We start from the raw sequence: 19902 nt of genomic DNA on the forward strand, positions 1-19902 counted from the left end.
TGATTCATAACAAGAAGTCCGCGTCTCTACCGGTACCCTTTCAAAATAAAAGCATGTAATACAAAAGCGCAAATGAAATTGTATGACCTTAAAGCGAGCAAATATTTCACAATAAAGTAACAGAAAGACACTTCAATAATATTAACAATAACATAGATTGGGTTATTTACACTTTTTGTTTTTTCTGTGGGGAGAGATTAGCCAACAGTGGCATTAAGCCACCACATCTTCAGCGGTATCTCCAGACAAAACATGAAAGTCATGTTGGTAAGCCACCTGAGTTTTTTAAGAGGAAACTTTCTGAATTAACGGCAGTTAAGACTTTTTCAAACTGTGAATCATGCCAAAATCATCTGGAACTCTGAATGTAAACCTAAAGGTATATTGGGAGGAAATATCAATATCAGAAGCATACTGCCTAAAATAGACCAGATCCGGAATGTACTTAATGACTCTAATTTGGACTTTTTGTGCCTTTCTGAGAGCTGGTTAAATCCTAATGTTCCTACTGACCTAATTGACATATCAGGATACACATGCCATAGGAGAGATAGGGCCAAGGGAAGGGGAGGGGGTGTTTTAATTTATATTAGGGAACATTTTAAATGTGTAGAGCTTAAACTGGACCTGAATTTAGAGTGCCTGGGATTGAATGTAATGCTATCCCCTAAAATGAAATTTAATATCGTTGTACTTTATAATCCGCCATCACATGATGCAAATGTCTACAATGAACTGAAGAATCTTCTCTCTGTTGTCGATAACTGTCATGAATGTATGTTGTTTGGGGATTTTAACATCAACTGGCTGGATAAAAGTGGTAAATCAAAACTAAAATCAACAATGAAGAAATTTAAATACAAACAGCTGATCAGTAGAGCTACACGAATCACTAGGAAAGGTGAAACCCTTATTGATATGATTTTTACAAACAGGCCAGAGAGGGTTACAAAAACATATAATCTAATAACTGGCCTTTCAGATCATAATATGACACTGATGGTACGAAAGCTAACAAAAAAACGCCTAGTACACCACAACAAAACAGAAAATCTAATTCTAACAACTGCAATTCCCAAATCAAAAGTTGGTGACTTTGAATATGACTTGATTGTAATTAAATTGGGAAAAGCTAATTAAAGAGCAAGATCTAAACCACAGTGCCAACAACTTTGTCTCAACCCTTTGTGATCTAATTGATAAATACACACAAACCTGGAAAAGCAGACCCAAGAAATTATCTCTTCCATGGGTCAACAGTGATATCCTTCAGATCATTAAAAAGCGAGATCTTGCTCTTAAAAGGTCTTTAATAACAAAACACAACACTGACCACCTTGTCTTTACAGGCCTGAGGAACAAAGTAGTGTCTGAATTACGAAAGGCCAAGACCAATTACTTCTCCAAACTCATTGAAGAGGCCAATGGTAATAGTTCAAAACTGTGGCAACATATAAACAAACTAACCAACTCCAGCAAGCATAAACACCCCAAAATAACCAGTCTGAAAGTAGGTGATACTCTTATCCATAGTAATGAGTCCATTGCAAATGTTTTTAATAGCTTTTTGAGTCGGTACAAGAGCTGGCGAGTAATTTTAAAGCTACGGAATCATCTAACAAAGAATTTGACAATGCTCATTCTGACTCCTTTTATATTAAATTGGTATCTCATGATAAAGTTGAAAAGGTGATCACAAACATGAGTAACTCCAAGTCAAAAGATATTCATAATCTTCATGCTGCATTAATCAAGAAACATCAGAGCTACTTGTTAGAGCCAATCACTTACTTAGTTAACCTGTCTAAACAAACCAAAATATTCCCAGAAAGCTGGAAAACTGCAATAATTACCCCTGTTTATAAATCAGGAGACAAGGACATAGCGAGTAATTATAGGCCTATTGCTATCCTCCCTGTTGTCTCAAAGGTTCTTGAGAAAATTATAGCTGAGCAACTAATGGAACATCTAGAGTCTAACCAGCTGCTTCATCCACAGCAGTTTGGGTTTAGACAGAAATACTCAACTGAAACAGCTAATTGTTATTTGCTTGAAAACATAAAAGCTTCAATGGATAAAGGAATTGTTGTTGGGGCAGTGTTCCTAGACCTAAAAAAGGCCTTTGACACGGTAAACCACAGTACTCTAATGAACAAGTTAAAATCGTTCAAAATGTCATCAGAAGCTCTGCAGTGGTTTGCATCTTACCTGGAGGGGAGAGAGCAATGTGTCAGGGTCAATGGGGTCAGGTCCCATCTGCGTGCCAACAGCATGGGTGTACCGCAAGGGTCTTTACTTGGTCCACTGTTGTTTTCTATGTATATCAATGACCTACCAAACTGCTGTCCGGGGTCCAACTGTCAAATGTATGCTGATGACACTGTTATCCATGTGTCCAGTAAAACACCCAGCTTAGCAGGTGAGCACCTGACACAAGCATTACTCAGCATTTCAAAATGGCTTGAGCTGTCTCAGTTGACCATTAATGTGAAGAAAACCGTCTCTATGTGCTTCTCCATCCGTAATAGGCCTATCACCGATGTTTTCAAGGTACGGATCAAAAATGAATTAATTGAATCAGTAAATGAAGTAAAATATCTGGGCATCATCCTGGATCAGAATTTAAAATTTGTTACGCAAATTAAGTATGTTGCAAAAAAGGCAAAACTAAATCTAAACTGTTTCCGTTTCATAAGAAGGGACTTGTCATGTCAAGCGGCCAAATTATTTATGCACGCTATGATATTTTCTCATTTGTCATACTGTATCACATCATGGTCACAAGCTTCTTCAACTGCATTAAAACCTATCTTCTCAATATACAAACAGACAATAAAAGTCATGGATCGGAAACCCATGAGATGGCATCACTGCGGCATTCTAAAAAAACACAACCTTTTCACCTTTGATAACTTTATTAATTTTAGTCATCTTCAATTGTTTTTCAAGTGTGTAAATAACCATGTGTCACCACTGTTGTCTGAATTGGCCATCAGACGTCAGAGCTCTCGTCGGGCAAATACACAAGCCTCCATCAATGGTGATTGTCTTGTTCCCATGCACAGGACATCTTTCGGTCAGTCTGTCTTCTCTGCAAAGGGGGCAAAACTATGGAACCTCTTGCCCACTAGTCTAAAACTAGAGACTAACAGCAACACTTTTAACAGAGAACTAAAACAACGGCTCAAATCAAATCAACAGTGCTCACACAAATAATTTACAACTGGTTATTGTTTGATCATGCTGCCTTTGTTCTCTACGTAGCCTATATATATATATTCAACTCATTATATTGCTGCTCTGTACTATACTGTATACTGCATTTTTACTCTTTTTAATTATCACTATCAGTTTTTTATCAGTATTTGATCTTGGTTCTGTCTTGTTCAGTTTCTTTTGTTGTTTTCAAAAAGCCTCCTGTGGACAGGTGTTGTAAACTAGCATTTATGCTAATACACTGTAAACAATGCATCTGGTTCGTCCAATGACATTGTCATGTCCATGTCCAAATAAAATAAAATCAATCAATTCAGGTCATCTCAAGACACGATGTGAAAAGCCTCCCCAGAGCAAACGGAAACAAGCTACCTGTCAGTATTCTTTGCGATCCTTAAATAAGATATTTTAAGATGATAAATATTTTAAAAAATATGTTTTGAGCTAATCTTTTATTAATGATTTATTTTTTGGGAAGAAGTGTTTAGCTATAATTAAGTTCATGAGTTCAGTTTGAGAACATATCTTTATTATGATCCCAAAAGAGTTGATAATTATTTTGAGGTGCACAAATCTTTATTTATATTGAGATAATAATAAAAGTCTTTAGTTATTTTTATATCTTTTTATTTCGAAATAGTTCAAGAGAGACCACTACAAATGAGCAATGTTATGGACATTGATGGAGTTTTAAATTTGAATGTGTCTAGTTACAAGGCTTAATAAATCACATTACATCTTTCTTTCAACCAAAAATGCTTTGGGCTGGTTAGGGGGTACTCGGCAGAATTCTTTCTTCGAAGGGGGTACGTCACTGAAAAAAGGTTGAGAACCACTGCACTAAGACATAGCAGCATTGTAGAAGGTAGGGAGGGGCATAATTAATCGACGATCGATTAATTGATCATTGAGAATTTCGTCGAGGAAATAATTTTTTCATCAAGAAATTCACTAATTACACATTTGACCAAGGGGGCAGTGTTTAAAAAAAAAAGCCACAGGCCTACTCAGTTACCTGCGACTGGCTGCGAGTTAACGTGTATTTCCATTTCCAAAGTAAAGATGAAGAGGTCACGGCGAAGTGTAGCGTGGGACCATTTTGAGTTAAAAATGACTTGGTTCACTTCCAATACTGCAAAGCTATCCCCGAGACTGGGGGAGAAGAGAAGCCTGAGTTGTCTGATACGGACGAGGGGAGCGCAAAACCGGAGCCGCGGCCAGGCTAGCCAAGTTAGCACGGAGCTACCTGTGTATCACGGGGACGTCAGTCCCCTCAGAGCGAGTTTTTACTGCGGCTGGACTGACGGTCACCAGGCTGCGTTCGCGTCTGACCTCGGGGAATGTTAACACGCTCATCTTTCTCAACACAAACCCGTAGGCTGGTGCTGAGGTTGTATGTGAGTAACTGGTTATTTTTATGAAGCTTTCTTCGACTCGGTGCCTTGTTTGATAGTTTTGAGTTACATCTGGCAAAACCTGTCAGACCTAAGTATTATATATTTGTGGTTCAGTTGTTGTTTAACATGATGTTTTTTATATTATTATTATTATTATTATATTATTTTGGAGAAAAAAAATCGAGGGTCAGTTGTGTTTTTAGCACCGGCTTCTAGCTGTCGGCTCCGCTGCTTAAGATTACGGCAGTGCATATTTTGTTCATCTTGTAATAAAGATCTCAATGAGGAAACACGCTTTGTTTTTTCACTTCATTTTAATATAGATAGTGAATTTTTTAACTTGAAAATAAGAATGATTAATCGAAAATTCGTCATTTATTCTCCCGACGATCGATGAAGACTATTTAATCGAACGCCCATCCCTAGTAGAAGGTATGATTTTATGGAAGTTGAATATATGTGTCTGCATGTGAGAGCTCTTGGTGAGTCTATCAGCCTTGCACTGCCTGCTGCCATAGCATTTGCCAGAGGCCAAAGGGTAAAAAGTCCATGGGCAGGATGGTTGGAGTCTCTCACTATCTTGGTGGCTCTGCTAAGGCCCCACTGTCACAGTAATGGCTAACGGGAGCAACTCGATCGTGTCGCTAAAAGTAATGACATTTCAATACTCCGTATTGAAACTCCCTATTGAAACGCTGACTGTCCTGCTAAAACTTGAGCAAACATGAGGAGGGTGTAACTTACTGTTCAGAAACAACCTGTTGTAACCGACTGAAAATATGTGGCTGGTCGTCTATAGTGCTATCCAGACATAACAACGTGTCTTTCGTTTGTGTTTACAAGAGTGAATGCGCCAGAATGAGACCCGTTGATAGGCTTGGTCGTTGAATATATGTGTCTGCATGTGAGAGCTCTTGGTGAGTCTGTCAGCCTTGCACTGCCTGCTGCCATAGCATTTGCCAGAGGCCAAAGGGTAAAAAGTCCATGGGCAGGATGGTTGGAGTCTCTCACTATCTTGGTGGCTCTGCTAAGGCCCCACTGTCACAGTAATGGCTAACGGGAGCAACTCGATCGTGTCGCTAAAAGTAATGACATTTCAATACTCCGTATTGAAACTCCCTATTGAAACGCTGACTGTCCTGCTAAAACTTGAGCAAACATGAGGAGGGTGTAACTTACTGTTCAGAAACAACCTGTTGTAACCGACTGAAAATATGTGGCTGGTCGTCTATAGTGCTATCCAGACATAACGTGTCTTTCGTTTGTGTTTACAAGAGTGAATGCGCCAGAATGAGACCCGTTGATAGGCTTGGTCGCTTGTCACTCAAAGTGCAGTCAGCCAATCAGGGCTCAAGAGGCATGCGAAATCAGCCTGTTCTGTCTGCAGCTCCAGAGAAAGGCAGATGAGAGGACATAGAATTACACATTGCTGCAGTTTTTTAGACTTAAAACCACTGTTATATGATCTTAGGGGTAACATGTTCTTGATTTGCTGAACATTAAAAAAAAATTATCTGTTGACTCACCTATTTATAAATGGCAAAACAGTCTCTCTTTATATTCAAAGGTAATGACTGATGATATTGTATCATTTGGCCTTAATGGAGTCATTTTAGAGCCAAATGAACTAGAATCATTGTATTGTGGTTACTGGTGGGATTGCTATTTGAGGTGACCAGAAGAAAAAAACATTTTTATGCAGTGTACATAATGCAATGAGACAATGTTTAACTGACTTGACATGAGTTTATTTACCCATTAAACAGGTAACCTAAGTCATCATCGTAACAATTGCCCCCCTGAGAAATTTGGCAGGAGCCGCCACTGGTTCCGTCTTCACCACTCTCTGGAGGGATTTCTGGTCTTCGCAGTAATTACACAGCGTTGTTAGCCATAGATTTGAAGTGTATTAACAGGGTGCTTCCTCCTTTGTCTTGTTAACATTCAGTGACAGGTTTGTGTTGTAACACAAGTCAACGGGTTGGTTCACTCCCTCTCTGTAGACTGAGTCGTCATCATTGGTGATGAGGCCCACCATAACATTTCATTACATTACATTTTATTTAGCTGATGCTTTTATGCAAATCAACTTACAATAAGTGCATTCAACCATGAAGGTACAGATGCAGGGCGGAGTGAACGGATTGGGGTGTAAGGTTTGACCATGTCCTGGATGTAGACTGGACCTGATCCATTCACAGCACATTACGTCAATACTAATGTTTTGAAACGGATGCCGGCAGCCTCTGGTAACCAGTGAAGGGAGCGGAGGAGCGGAGTAGTGTGAGTGAAGTTAGGTCGATTAAAGAGGAGTTGAGCGGCTGCATTCTGGATGATCTGCAGAGGTCGGATGGCACTAAGAGGTAGACCTGGCAGGATGCAGTTACAATAGTCTAGGCGTTAGGTGACCAGAGCCTGGACCAGAACCTGCGCCGCCGTCTGAGTGAGAAAAGGACATATTTTGGATGAATGTGCAAATTTGGCATGATTTGGGGCGTTTCACACTTGCTACAAAAACCTGCTCCTACAGATTTCCTCCTTGTCTTAATAGACATTTCGATTAGAAGTTTTCTGTCATGATGAAGAATCTTGATGATCCAGAAAACAGGAAATACTTATAACAACCATGTACAGTGCTGTGAAAAAGTATTTGCCTCCTTCCGGGTTTCTTATTTTTTTGCATATTTGTCACACTTAAATGTTTCAGATCATCAAACAAATTTTAATATAAGACAAAGATAACCTGAGTAAATACAAAATTCTGTTTTTAAATGATGATTTAATTTATTAAGGGAAAAAAGCTATCCAAACCTACCTCACCCTATGTGAAAAAGTAATTGCCCGCCTTGATAAATCATGAATGAATTGTGATTAACCACATTTTTGGAAAGCTGAGTTCAATTTCAATAGCCACATCCAGGTCTGGATACTGCTAGACCTGTTGAATCCAGAAATCACTTAAATATAACCTGTCTGACAAAGTGAAGTAGGCTAAAAGATTTCAAAAAGCATCATGCAGGATCTAAAGAAATTCAGAAACCGAGGAGAAACAGAAATTGACTTGTATCAGTCTGGAAAGGGTTACAAAGCGATTTCTAATCCTTTGGGACTTCAGCAAACCATGGTGAGAGCCATTATCCACAAATGGAGAAGACTTGGAACAGTGGTGAACCTTCCAAGGAGAAGGCGGCCTACCAAATTACTCCAAGAGCGCAAAAAAAATGGCATCCATGGGAGAGTTCCAAGGTGAAAGCCACTGTTGACCAAAAAGAACACAAAGGCTCATCTGCCAAAAAACATCTTGATGATCCCGAAGACTTTTGGGCAGATATTCTGTGGACTGATGAAAAAAAGTTGAGCTTTTTGGAAGGGTTCTGCACGTTTCATCTTGCGTAAAACTAACACAGCATTTCATAAAAACAACATAATACCAACAATCAAACATGGTGGTGGTAGTGTGATGGTCTGGTGCTGCTTTGCAGCTTCAGGACCTGGATGACTTGCCATAATTGATGGAACCATAAATTCTGCTCTCTACCAGAAAATCCTGAAGGACAATGTCCGGCCATCAGTTTGTTACCTCAAGCTCAAGCGCACTTGGGTTATGCAGCAGTACAATGAGCCGTAACACAACAGCAAGTCCACCTCTGAATCAGTGTTAATTTCGTTTACGAAGACGATGACGAAATATATTCGTTAACGACCCTTTTTTCCATGACGAAGACGAGACGAAGACGTCACAATAATTTTTAAAACATCATCGTATCAGGCCGTCATGAAGTATCAGGAGCGGGCGAGTGACTGTGTGTGTCGGTGTATGTGTGTGTGTGCGCCCCAGATAGCGCTCCGGTCCGTAGCTCCGCCCCCCGCCCCGCGCACTCGCTCAGAGAGACACAGTGAAAGCAGAGCGCGTTCACGTGCCGCTCAGTGACTGACTGCTTCTTAACTATGGAAACAGTGAAATCACAGAGTTTCTCTGGTCTCAGCTGATCTGAGATCAGCGCTGCAGCTTTTTGATCAAGCAGAAGCTGCAGTTGGTTTGTACCGATGTTCAGTTTCTGTGTCCGGCTCCAGTCTGACCTGCTCTCCCTTTTTGTTTTCACATTTAAAACTAAATATATATTTTTAAGCTATTAGGTTGCAGCTATATGTTTTTATAGAAAAGGAGTTTAATGTGGCTATTAAATGTGACTAAAACTAGACTAAAACTAAGAAGGATAAAAATGACTAAATGTGACTAAAATGGAATTTGTTTTCGTCGACTAAAACTAGACTAAAATGGAATTTGTTTTAGTCGACTAAAACTAGACTAAAACTAAGAAGGATAAAAATGACTAAATATGACTAAAACTAAAATGCATTATCGTCAAAAGACTAAGACTAAATAAAAAATAGCTGCCAAAATTAACACTGCTCTGAATGGCTCAAAAAAAATAAAATGAAGGTTTTGGAGTGGCCTAGTCAAAGTCCGGACTTAAATCCGATTGAGATGCTGTGGCATGACTTCAAACAAGCTGTTTTATGCTCGAAAACCATCCAATCTGGAAAGAAGAGTGGGCCAAAATTCGTCCACAGTGATGTGAAAGACTCATTACCAGTTATGTAATTACTTTTTCACATAGGGTAGGTTTGGGTAGCTTTTTTACCCTTAATAAATTAAATCATCATTTAAAAACTGCATTTTGTATTAACTAGGGTTATCTTTGTCTAATATTATGATGATCTGAATCATAGGTGTGACAAAAATGCAAAAAAAAAAATCAGGAAGGGGGCAAATACTTTTTCACAGCACTATAAATATCCGACAACAGTCCCACCCTGACCAGGTCCATATGACGATATTCAACAAGTTGTTGCGCCCCCTAGCTGCAACAGGAAATGTCATGCTTTACATTCTTATATGATCCATGTATATTGTCGAGTCTGCCTCAAACTTTACATGTCCGAAAGAAGTCCGTGAACATATACATATGCGAATACACGATAGTAGTCATAGCGCCCTCTGACTATAATAGAAAATTTCATATTTACATGTTGGTGTCCAAGAAGTAATCCCTGTGGTTTAAACGTTTTTAACTGAAAAATTCCTAGACGACTCCAGATCTTGTAGCTAAATCATGAGACATGATCAGCAAGCCACTTAATGGATGCAGGGACACACTAACATCCTTCCCAATGACTCCCAAGCGAGTGCCTCTTAGTGGGGCTGATGGCAGGCAAACGGCCACCTTGGCGCGGCCACATCACTGTCGCCAGACGAGGGCCCGCTCATACTTGCTTTCAAGTCTAGTTCAATTAGTTTTCTTTTGATCTTGTAAGTGGAGAAAGAAATATTTAATGATTATGGTGATGACTTTGGGGAATTATTGAGTTCTAGGAAGGAAGTCCGCTGACTGTCAAACTTATTTTTTTAAGATGGATGTGTTGAAGCGCCATCTGGTGATAGGTTTACATAAAGTTAAGTTTGAAATGGTTGAGAGGGAAGAGAAAATATTATTAAAAAAGGATCGATCATCTTTATTTGGACCACAGTCAATGATAAAATGTCTTTCTGGATTGGTTATGGTATGCAAAACGATGTTCAAACAACAGTTCATAATTAAATTATTATTCACACCCAATTATTTATTGTGTGATGGAATGAAATCTGGGATCTTCTATTTAGATCTGTCTGAATAATTTTCCCATACTCCCATACATAGATACCAAGAAAATAATACAAGCAGAATTATAAATCAAGATTAAAAGATTTCTCTTTCTCTCTCCCACTCTCTCTTCAGATTCAAAGTTGATTTGTGTGTTGCCACAATATCAACTCTGATCATCACATAATGATCGATTCTCTTATTAATTGCTTAAATCTTCTTCAGAGCAGCGCATTCATCAGCTGCTCGCTCTTTTCCCCTTTCCGTTTGGTTTGACGCATTCGGCGCAGCAAACAGCGCGAATGACACAGGAAATTACTGACAGAGCCGCTAATCTGTTTATGTTTATTATCGCAAGTCATATCACCGTCGCGATATTAAACAACGGTATTGACATAGCACATCTCTACCTCCAACACATTTTAGTTAAATGTATGTGAGGTGAACATAAGGATTCAAAAGTAACCCAAAATATTTATATTATGTTGAGAGCTGATAGGAGAAAGAGATGATTCTTAAGCTGGTTCCGTTTGGTCTTAGCGCTGCTTAATAACCACCAGGTTCTTCAGCATGTCAAAGGAGTTTCCATCAGGCTCCACTGAGATCACGCCATGCTCCTCACTGTGCACTTGGAGGAAGCCATTGTGGTCCAGTCCGAACACATCAGCTTCTATTCCATCCTCACTCCAAAGTTGCACCTTGGTCCCGCTGAGGTCAGAGAACAGAGAGCAATTGTTACAGTTTTGCTTCAGGATTTCACTATGACATGACAACTATGGATACGAATTTGCCTCTTAAATTAGATTAAGAGAGCTTTAAAGGCTGAGATTATAAATTACCTCCACAGACCCTTTCCCAGTTGATAACTGTCTTAAAGAACGACATTCTGAACAACATAAACTGTGATGCTCTCCCGACTTCACAAACTGACTGTGTATCATTACTTTTACTGTCCTGAGTTTTCTGTTACCTCATGTATTATGTATACTTTTTCCAAATACTTGAGCACAAGGAATTCCTGAATATTCTGCTATCAAAATGTTGGGCTATAACTGGATTTGAAACATCTTATTTTAATATTACTGTCAAACACACAAATGGAAAATATCTTCAGAGTGGACTAACAAATAAACAGACTGTCTTCAAACCAAATATTACCATTAACTATCCAAAAATCTATAAATCTAATTATAATACAGATATTCTATCCTCATCTGCCATCAGACCAGACAGATTTCTAATACAGTGAATCCAATGAAGATGTGAGGCTTAAATAACAGTAAGATCTTTACTGAAAATACTGAACTGCACAATAGCTCACTCATGCAACCAACATGGAGACTTGTGTGATTGCTGTAATATAACTGAATGAACAGCAGTGGCAGTTTAACAACCTGAAAACATAGACCTGCCTTGGTAATACAATATGAATGACAAATACACTCCCAACCTGGTATTATAATAAAGGAGAGAGCTTGATGCCTTGCGCTCAATCAAACACAACACTGATCTTTCCTGATGTTTTTGGGTGCTAGACCCCAAATATTGGGAGGTACCAACATTCCTCATTGCCTTGCAAATACGTTGCTGTTTCTGCATGCTGGTTTAAAAAGATTTTCTGCAAAGAACCAATGAAATGCTCCTTCATTTCTGGCTGTTTGTCCAGTGTACGTTTGAGAGCTTGGTCTCAATTTTTTGGAAGTAGACAAAGTGCCTTCTGAAAGGTTAAGGGAGCAATCCGGTAAGAGCTATCCCTGAGTACCTCTCTATCAATAATGTCAAGAAAAGCCTCATCTTCCACAGAAAAAGCTGTCCGATCATCTTTTTTTGACTTTCTGAAATCTGTGGAGCCAAGACTGTCCGTAGTCTCCTCTTGGCCTAAGCTGCAAGAACAGTTATGTCTCTTGCTCCTGCCATGCTGTTTTACAGGAGCAGGTTCAGCATGTAAAGCAGATACATGTCTGTTACATTCCACACTCTTAAGTGTCACTTGACAATCCTTTGCCATGTGATTAATTGAAGTGCAACATTTAAAGCAGTACTTCTGAAGCTACAGCACAATGGGCCTTATTCACTAGCATGTGCACAGAAAGTCGTACTCTCCGCACAAAATAAGTGAACAGAACAATATCACAATGGCAGAAACTGAAATAAGTCAACAGCACCGTAATCAGACCTGTCACCAACAACAACGTTGTTTGGTATTGACAGCCTCAACAGTCAAACACAAACAAAACTGCAACACAGTCAACAAATCATCAAAGATCACTTACACCCCTCTCCCATCTGTTGAATCATGATACCACAAATGCACCAACACAAGGGCTAAAAAATGTATCGCTAGAGATACTTTCCAACCAAATCATCCCATTACAAAAACAAGGACTCTGAAGTCTCTGCAACAATCATGATGTACATGCACTTGAAACACTCCTGTCCTGTCCATTTATTGTCAAGTGTCATTATTTATTGTTAATGCTGTACATGTCAATGTATTTCATATTTTTCATGTTTGACAATCTTTTACATGCTGTAGCAATGAAGAATTCCACCAATTTTGTGGTGTGGTCATTAATACATTATTCTGACTGTTGCATCCCTTGCACTTAAATACATTGTTTGTATGCATGTACAACCTGTATCAAAATATCTGATTCTGAATCAAAATGAGAAGTGAAACCTGAGTATAAAGACCAGAGTAATATTTGCAGTGCCCACCTGTGTAGCCATCTCTTGTAGTATGTGGGCAGGATGGTCTCTGGGCCTCCACGTTGGAAGCTGCTGATGAGGACCTCCAGACAGCTGACAGTGCGAGCAATGAGTTGGGCACAGCTAAGCGGATGCAGACTGCAGTTATGTTGTGTGTTATATTGCTGGATCAGGTCATTGATGCAGACAGTTGGATTGCTGTTTGTCACATTGAACCCACAGCCTGTAGAGCACAATATGTTTATGTTATTCTGAGAAACCAAAACAAGACTGTTTTTGACTGGTGCACACTGGATAAAGTATTGAAAAGGGTTTTATAATTACTATAGTTGACTAATTATTTGTCCCACCCGTTGACCCATAATCATTATCTATTCAGGATTATTTATTGATTATTGGTTTGTGGGTGAACCACAATGATTCAGACTAATCAGTGTCCTATTAGGGAAGAGCTACTGGCATCTACAGGCTTATTTTAGATGTGACAACACAAAGAAGCTGTTTATTTAACAACAATTGGTGGTCATATAAGGGTGTAAGCATAGATGCTGAGTACATTGCTTATCAGTAGTTGATTTTTTTCAGTGAAAAAGTAAAGAATGGCATTAATGATTTTCTGAGTGGAAAGTTTATTTTTATTCTTCTCCCAACTAGCTTTACCAACTGTGATACTTTGTGCCATACTACGGACAATTTCCAACGAAGCCTAACCAAATGGTTGTGTTTTAACGTCAGAGGGATATTTGTTTGTTTTTTTTAATTAAAATTATGTATTTTTGTCATCAAAAAGAAATTTCATGTTTTTTTCCATACATAAGAGAAATATCATAGAGAAGGAACAATCTGGTGTGCTGACGCTGCAATAGAGAAGTGCTTAGTTCAAAAGAAGGAGAGGGTTTTCTGTTCTTTAAGAGGTTGAATTATTGATGAAATGTGAATTTATTTTGCTGTTGAAATATTGAGTACATTGATCACTCTCACCCTCTTTTAAAAGTGAATGAACTAATACAAATTATCATCAGTTTCATGGTTTACTAGATGGTGAATAATTATGCTGCCTGTTCTTATGTCAGACAGTAGTGTGGGGAGATTTATATACAAGAATGTTTGTGTGATTTGGTTTGTTAGGTGACAAATAATTTCTTAAATTGTACAGAAAATTTACCAAACCATTTACCTTATTTGGACAATTTATTCCCAAGAATAGACAGCACACTATATTTGAAATTAATCTGTGACCATGCACTCGCAGAGCTAACTTAAAGCTTTCACAGGGCTTTAAGGTGCACAACTTCATTCTGGACAACTAGTTTAGCAATTAAATGACTTTCACCCAGTTTCTTAACAGTTCAACAGTAAAGATACCATATAATCAACCCTAAAGTGGTGTGTTTGTTTAATCATGAGATGGTAGATATATTGGTGAAAAGCTGATGCAGCTTTCGGGTGAAAGCCTCCAGTTTCTTAAGCTGTAATAAAGGGAGGGTTGTTACCTATGAGCAGATGAAAAGTCGATCCTATAACAGTGGAAGTCACCAGTACTCCCCCAAGCTTCATCAGGTTACTATAGTAGATGTCATTGGGCCATTTCACTCGCAGGTCTATTTCCTGACAAAGATTGAAACATGTTGATTGATTATTTAATACACTGAACTTCAACATGTTACTTCGTGATATAATGTATTTTTCAAGATCGGCCACACATTTTACTTTTTTGGGTGTATGTAATATATGAGCTTAATTATATACGATAGGGTAATATACTTGAACAAACTTAGGGAAGTGTGTAGGCAGATACCTGGTATCCAGGCAGTGTGCGAACAGCCTCCACCACTGCCAGAGCAGCTAGGTGCTGGAGGAAGGGAATCCTTTGTCCGAGCCTAGAGCTTAGCTCAACCTGGATCTTTAGAGTGAACATAGCACAACCTAGAGGGCTAAGCCAGGTGTTATTGCCCCGACCTGAAGCAGTAGCAAGCAAGGCAAACATGTTACACACTTCTGACATTAAGATGACAATAAATTCTTACTCCACTGAGCCTGCGGTTTATAATGCCTTTGTGGTCTAAGTGAATGTTGAATCTTCATTTATACAGTTTGGTGTAGCACGAACCTCTTCCCTGGCTTTGTCGACCAGCAACTGCTATTAAACCTACATCTTTTGGTAAATGTAGACTTAACCTGTAGGGAGACAAGAATAATAAAGCCATGTTAAAGAGTACTATCACTAGTTAGTAATATTCTTTGTTACACCTTTAGGTAGTGGCTTTACTGTAGTGTTACCCTTTCTGTTGCCCTTATTGAGAAAATTCTAATCATAATTTATAATAACTCTTGTTATACTTTGTACCTAGACTCAACACTGACTAGTCTCATCAGGGAATCATTATTTGGGGCATAACTGGCTTATCTAAATAAAATAAAAATAGTTTCAAAAATGTATGATATTAATATTATTTATACAAACATTTTTTATGGGAAAACCATTCATCTTAAAGTTGTTTTTATTAAACTCTTAAGCACAATTAAGTACATCTCAGGTATACTGTGTCAGCATCAGCTGACAGGAGTTATACAACAATAATTTCAAGTAATCACATGAAAGACGGTTGCTGTTTTCAACGCACGCTTTTTAGTTAGGCTTCTGTCTATTATATGTGCTTTACTGAGTAAACTAAACATTGATGATTTAATTGATCTCTTAAATGGATCCACAGTGACATCCTATGCCCTAATCACAAAGTGGTAATGGTTGTGCCAAAGGGTCAAATACTGTTTGGATTTTTATTGGACATCTTTGGATCATAGACATTTTCCTTATGTTTGGATTTGGTTTGGGTTTGGTTGTTTACATGCTGAGTTGATTCATTCTGCTACTGAAAACATGATGTAAATTATGCAGTTTTGAGTCAAATTTGAATGGCTGGGCTTATGGACACTAGGATGACACACAGGAGCAGTATGGAGGCCTTTTTCTGATGTTATTTTATGTTTGAAGAATTGGTCACAAGTTACTTCAATTGTATTGGATTTGGCTGCATTGCTGTTTACCCCTGAAACTCCAAAAGTGATTTGTGGACTCAAAAACTTCACCCACCCTTCCATCGGTATAGTGATGATTAGAGAACAAGTCAATTTACATATTTGAGCGAGCTATCCTTTTAACAAACCAGAAATTGTTTAAAACTACCCTTTTCCTTCCCTCTAAGGAGAGTGTGCACCGCGCATCAGTGAAGTTTCATTTTGGTGAGGGCTGACTGTCTCAGAGAGAGAGAGAGGCTCTCACAAGGTAAATCTGTAAACTATCTATCACCCATTCCAAATTAATATTTAATTTAATAAGATAAACCTACCAACCTCTTAAAGGGAAGGATAAAAGTATACAAATATGTCTGGTTATCCCAGTGCTAACACACCCTCTAACAATCCGTGCAGTGCACCAAGCTCCAATGGATCCTTTGAAAACGCTGATGTCATGTTCCAAGGTACCAGATTGGTCATTGGACAGGTTTTTTATACTGGTTGATCCCTTATCGCCAACTTAGCCTGGTCTGGAGCAGGTAAGCCATTCAGCATAAACTACCATGGTGATTTATGCTGATAATAATTGAACGAGCTTCGTAGAAACGGAAACTCTGAACTGAACCTTTGACTCACACACACACAGACTTAATTCCACAGATCTCAAATACCCTACCGCATGGACTATCCTGAGTTTAACCTTAAAATCGATCTTTAGAGCTTGTGATATTTTTGTTTATGATAAGCTTTTTCATTAGAAGTACGATTTTTTAGGGATTTCAGATATCATTTTTGTCATGGTGGCAAAGAATAACCACAACAGTTATAGTCAAAGCTTTGTCACAATTCATTTAAAGTTTTTGCGGTTCTAGGCTTTGCATGGTGAAGAAAGAGCTAAAACACTTTAAAAACAATTATTCTGCTGTCAAATGACAGTGACCCTGCAAATTCACGACAGGGCAAATAATATAAAAAACAGCTGATGCTCAGAGTAAAGACAAGGTTACAAGTGCGTCAATTAAATTGCAGCAGCTTGAAATTGGGCAATATAGTTACAAGGTGAAAAAGACTAGGATATGTTGTTCTGCACATAACTGGAAAACATGTTGCAACATTTTTTAATGCTGGACAGTAAAAATACAGGAGGAAGAACTAAATTGCATGTCTGTGTGTCTTTTTGGAAATCGCTCTTGATGTGACAATTTTATATTGCTTTATCCACAGAGAAGCCTTGGTTTTAACAACTTAGAACTGTTAACGTTAAAGATGTTTTCTCTCTCTCCAGATCAGTATGCTTGATGTTAAGTTACTCCTCTGCCTACTTTAGTGATTCAGGTATTTGTAATTATTGTTGTTTATTTACTATGATGGAGACAAGGATAAAGCGAATGGAAAGTCAGCTCCGCAACTTGGAAACAAAATCATGAGCTTATATAGTTAGCCAGTATCTGGCAGCCGGTATGAGCAAAGCAGCTGTAGCTTCTCCAGCCCCACCAGCAGCTCCCAAGCAGCAAACAAAAACTTGGTCGGATAGGAGACGGCATTCTTTCAACTAGCTCTATATCAGAACCAAAGAATAAAGGGATAATATGTGATTTATTAAATGTTTTTCTTAAATTAGGTCACTCTACTCCCAATCTTCTACTTGTCAATGATCCTAGAAGTGAAAAAATGTGTACCCAAACATAGACCAGATCTCCAACTGCAAAATGTATATCTTTGCGTCATGCATTGTAGTACCTGGCTTGTCTGGCTTTGGCCACACCAATGTGTCTTTCAACCTCCTTGAGCAATTGTCTGTGTTGGTGTAGAGTGTGGTCACTGCAGGGTGCTTGTGTATGAGACGCTCAAGTGGGCCTTTGAGGTTGCGTCCTCGAGCTAACACAACAGGGGTGCACTGCAGAGTGGATAGTCAACCTAAATTCAGGCAACCACAGGTTCCAGTCATGATGTAGGTCTCCCACAAAAGAGGCGATCATGGTCTTCAGACTCCTATTAACCCTCTCTATCAGATTAGTATAGGAATGGTAAGCTGTAGCTATCTTTTTGGTTACACCCAAAGATAGACAGAGACTGGACATCAGCTGGCTTGTGAATTGGGAGCCCCGGTCTGTCACCTGAACATTTTTCAAGACCTGACAGTGTAATGTCATTTTAGTTTGTTTATTTCAGCCTCTGTGTTTTCTGTTTCCTGTTTTATTTTGTAGTCTCTGTTCCTTGTGGGTTGTTTCTGTCTTCACTTCCTGTCTTGGTGATGTCTTTCTACCTCCTCATGTGTTGCACCTGTGGCCAATTACCCCTGCCTTCCCTGTGTGTATTTAAGCCTCTGTGTTTCCTTTGTCCTCCGTCGGATCGTTTGTTCTTACTGGTTGTTCTTCTACCCGCCGTCCTGTGTTCCTGTCCTGATTCCCTGAGCCTCTTGACTTTGAACCCCTCGTGTAAGCTTACTTGTGTTTTTGTTTTTCACCCTTTGGTGCTCACGTTTGTTTTGTTTTGTTAAAAGAACTAGTTTAATTAAAATCACCTTTTGGTTTAAAACTCTGCATCTGGGTCCATCTACTCCACAAACCTTGACAGACAGACCTTTGACATCTTAGCATCCTTCAGAGCAAAAACTCCACCCTTCACTGTAATAATCCACAATTATCAGCATTTACTTTGGCCTTCATGTCTATCAAGATTTGATCCTCCTCATAATGTGAAATGTACAGATGTGATGAGATGTGATCGAGGAGATCCTGTTATACCTTACATTCAGCATTGCTTCAACCTGTCAGACCCTGGCAGATTATTTAATAAAATATAAGGTAATCAGACAGCTTGATCTAATATAGTGAATGATCTAACTGATGTTATTTCCACCCAGTCAGCATAATCTGATCTCTACACTACATAACTACATTGATTGGAATACAACCTAACACATAACAAATTAAAGATAGTCAGATCATTGACGGGTTTTTACTTCGAAGAATCATTGTCAGAAGAAGAGAAAACAGAGAATTTAAAACAGAGCTATAATATTGCAATATTTTTTGGCTATATCGCAATATTTGTTGTAGGCCGTATCGCCAAGCCCTAATAATCCACCTTCCAAACATGTATGAAAAGAACCAAATTAACTCTGTCAGTGGACATAGTGGAGCTGTGCATGGCACGATGACAGTAACATTCTGCCTGCCTCAATCAAATAGATACAAAGGTTTGTGTTTTACCCTTCTAACAGGTCCATTGTAGACGATGCCATCTCAGTGTAAAACAGGGTATGTCCGAGCAGACTGGTCTGTAGGTTCTTCCAGTAGGTCTCCATTCTGAACTCCGACCAGCTCTGAGACTCAGAAGAGTCGGTGACCAGGTCCATAGAACCCTCATGCAAAAAAGAACCATCTTGCAGCTCAGAACAGGGTACCATCCTCAAGGAGTGCTTGGACAATTTGAGGAAGCCATTTTGATCTGCTTGTGTCTCCAGCCACTTCAGGAAGTAGGCCTTTGCCTCCTGTGTGGAAAACAGGGAAGTAAAGAAGGAAAATAACACAATTAATTTGATCTTTTATATGAAATATGGCAGCCGTTTTTCTATAGATACACTTTCTACAGCAAAGGCCAGACAATTTGTTCCTGTTAAATGGGTTAAATGGCCATGTCAAATCTTTTTATCACAATTGTGGGTCGTACCCTCACAATTTACAATTGGCATGCTGTCCTTGGATGGTGAGCAGGTCGAGCAAATGCAACATAAGAAAAAAAAGCTTTTATTCTGCCAAAAATAAAGTTTGAAAAATCAAAACTGAGAAACACTAGGGAACTAGAAATGGCTGGAACACACTACTGAAGTGAAACTAAACGAACTGACCAAGACAAAGTTCCCTATGTCCTTTGTCCAAAAGGGAGGCAGGAATAATTGAACACAGATGAAA

At 38.9% G+C, this 19902-nt stretch overlaps 1 protein-coding gene across 1 annotated transcript in view; it reads right to left on the reverse strand.

The window, feature by feature from the left end:
• Positions 1–6339: 6339 nt before the first annotated feature.
• The window catches only part of hlcs (holocarboxylase synthetase (biotin-(proprionyl-CoA-carboxylase (ATP-hydrolysing)) ligase)), a 30436-nt gene continuing 16873 nt past the window's right edge, over positions 6340–19902 (reverse strand). Inside the window, exons 6-11 of the mRNA XM_062405721.1 lie at positions 19201–19481; positions 15078–15145; positions 14766–14926; positions 14461–14575; positions 12977–13190; positions 6340–10966 (exon numbers count right to left, since the gene is read on the reverse strand). Coding sequence (XP_062261705.1) covers positions 10795–10966; positions 12977–13190; positions 14461–14575; positions 14766–14926; positions 15078–15145; positions 19201–19481 — 1011 coding nt within the window. The 3' untranslated portion in view covers positions 6340–10794. The remainder of the gene's footprint in view (positions 10967–12976; positions 13191–14460; positions 14576–14765; positions 14927–15077; positions 15146–19200; positions 19482–19902) is intronic.

The sequence above is a fragment of the Platichthys flesus genome, chromosome 15 (genome assembly GCF_949316205.1).
Source record: "Platichthys flesus chromosome 15, fPlaFle2.1, whole genome shotgun sequence".
NCBI lineage: Eukaryota > Metazoa > Chordata > Actinopteri > Pleuronectiformes > Pleuronectidae > Platichthys > Platichthys flesus.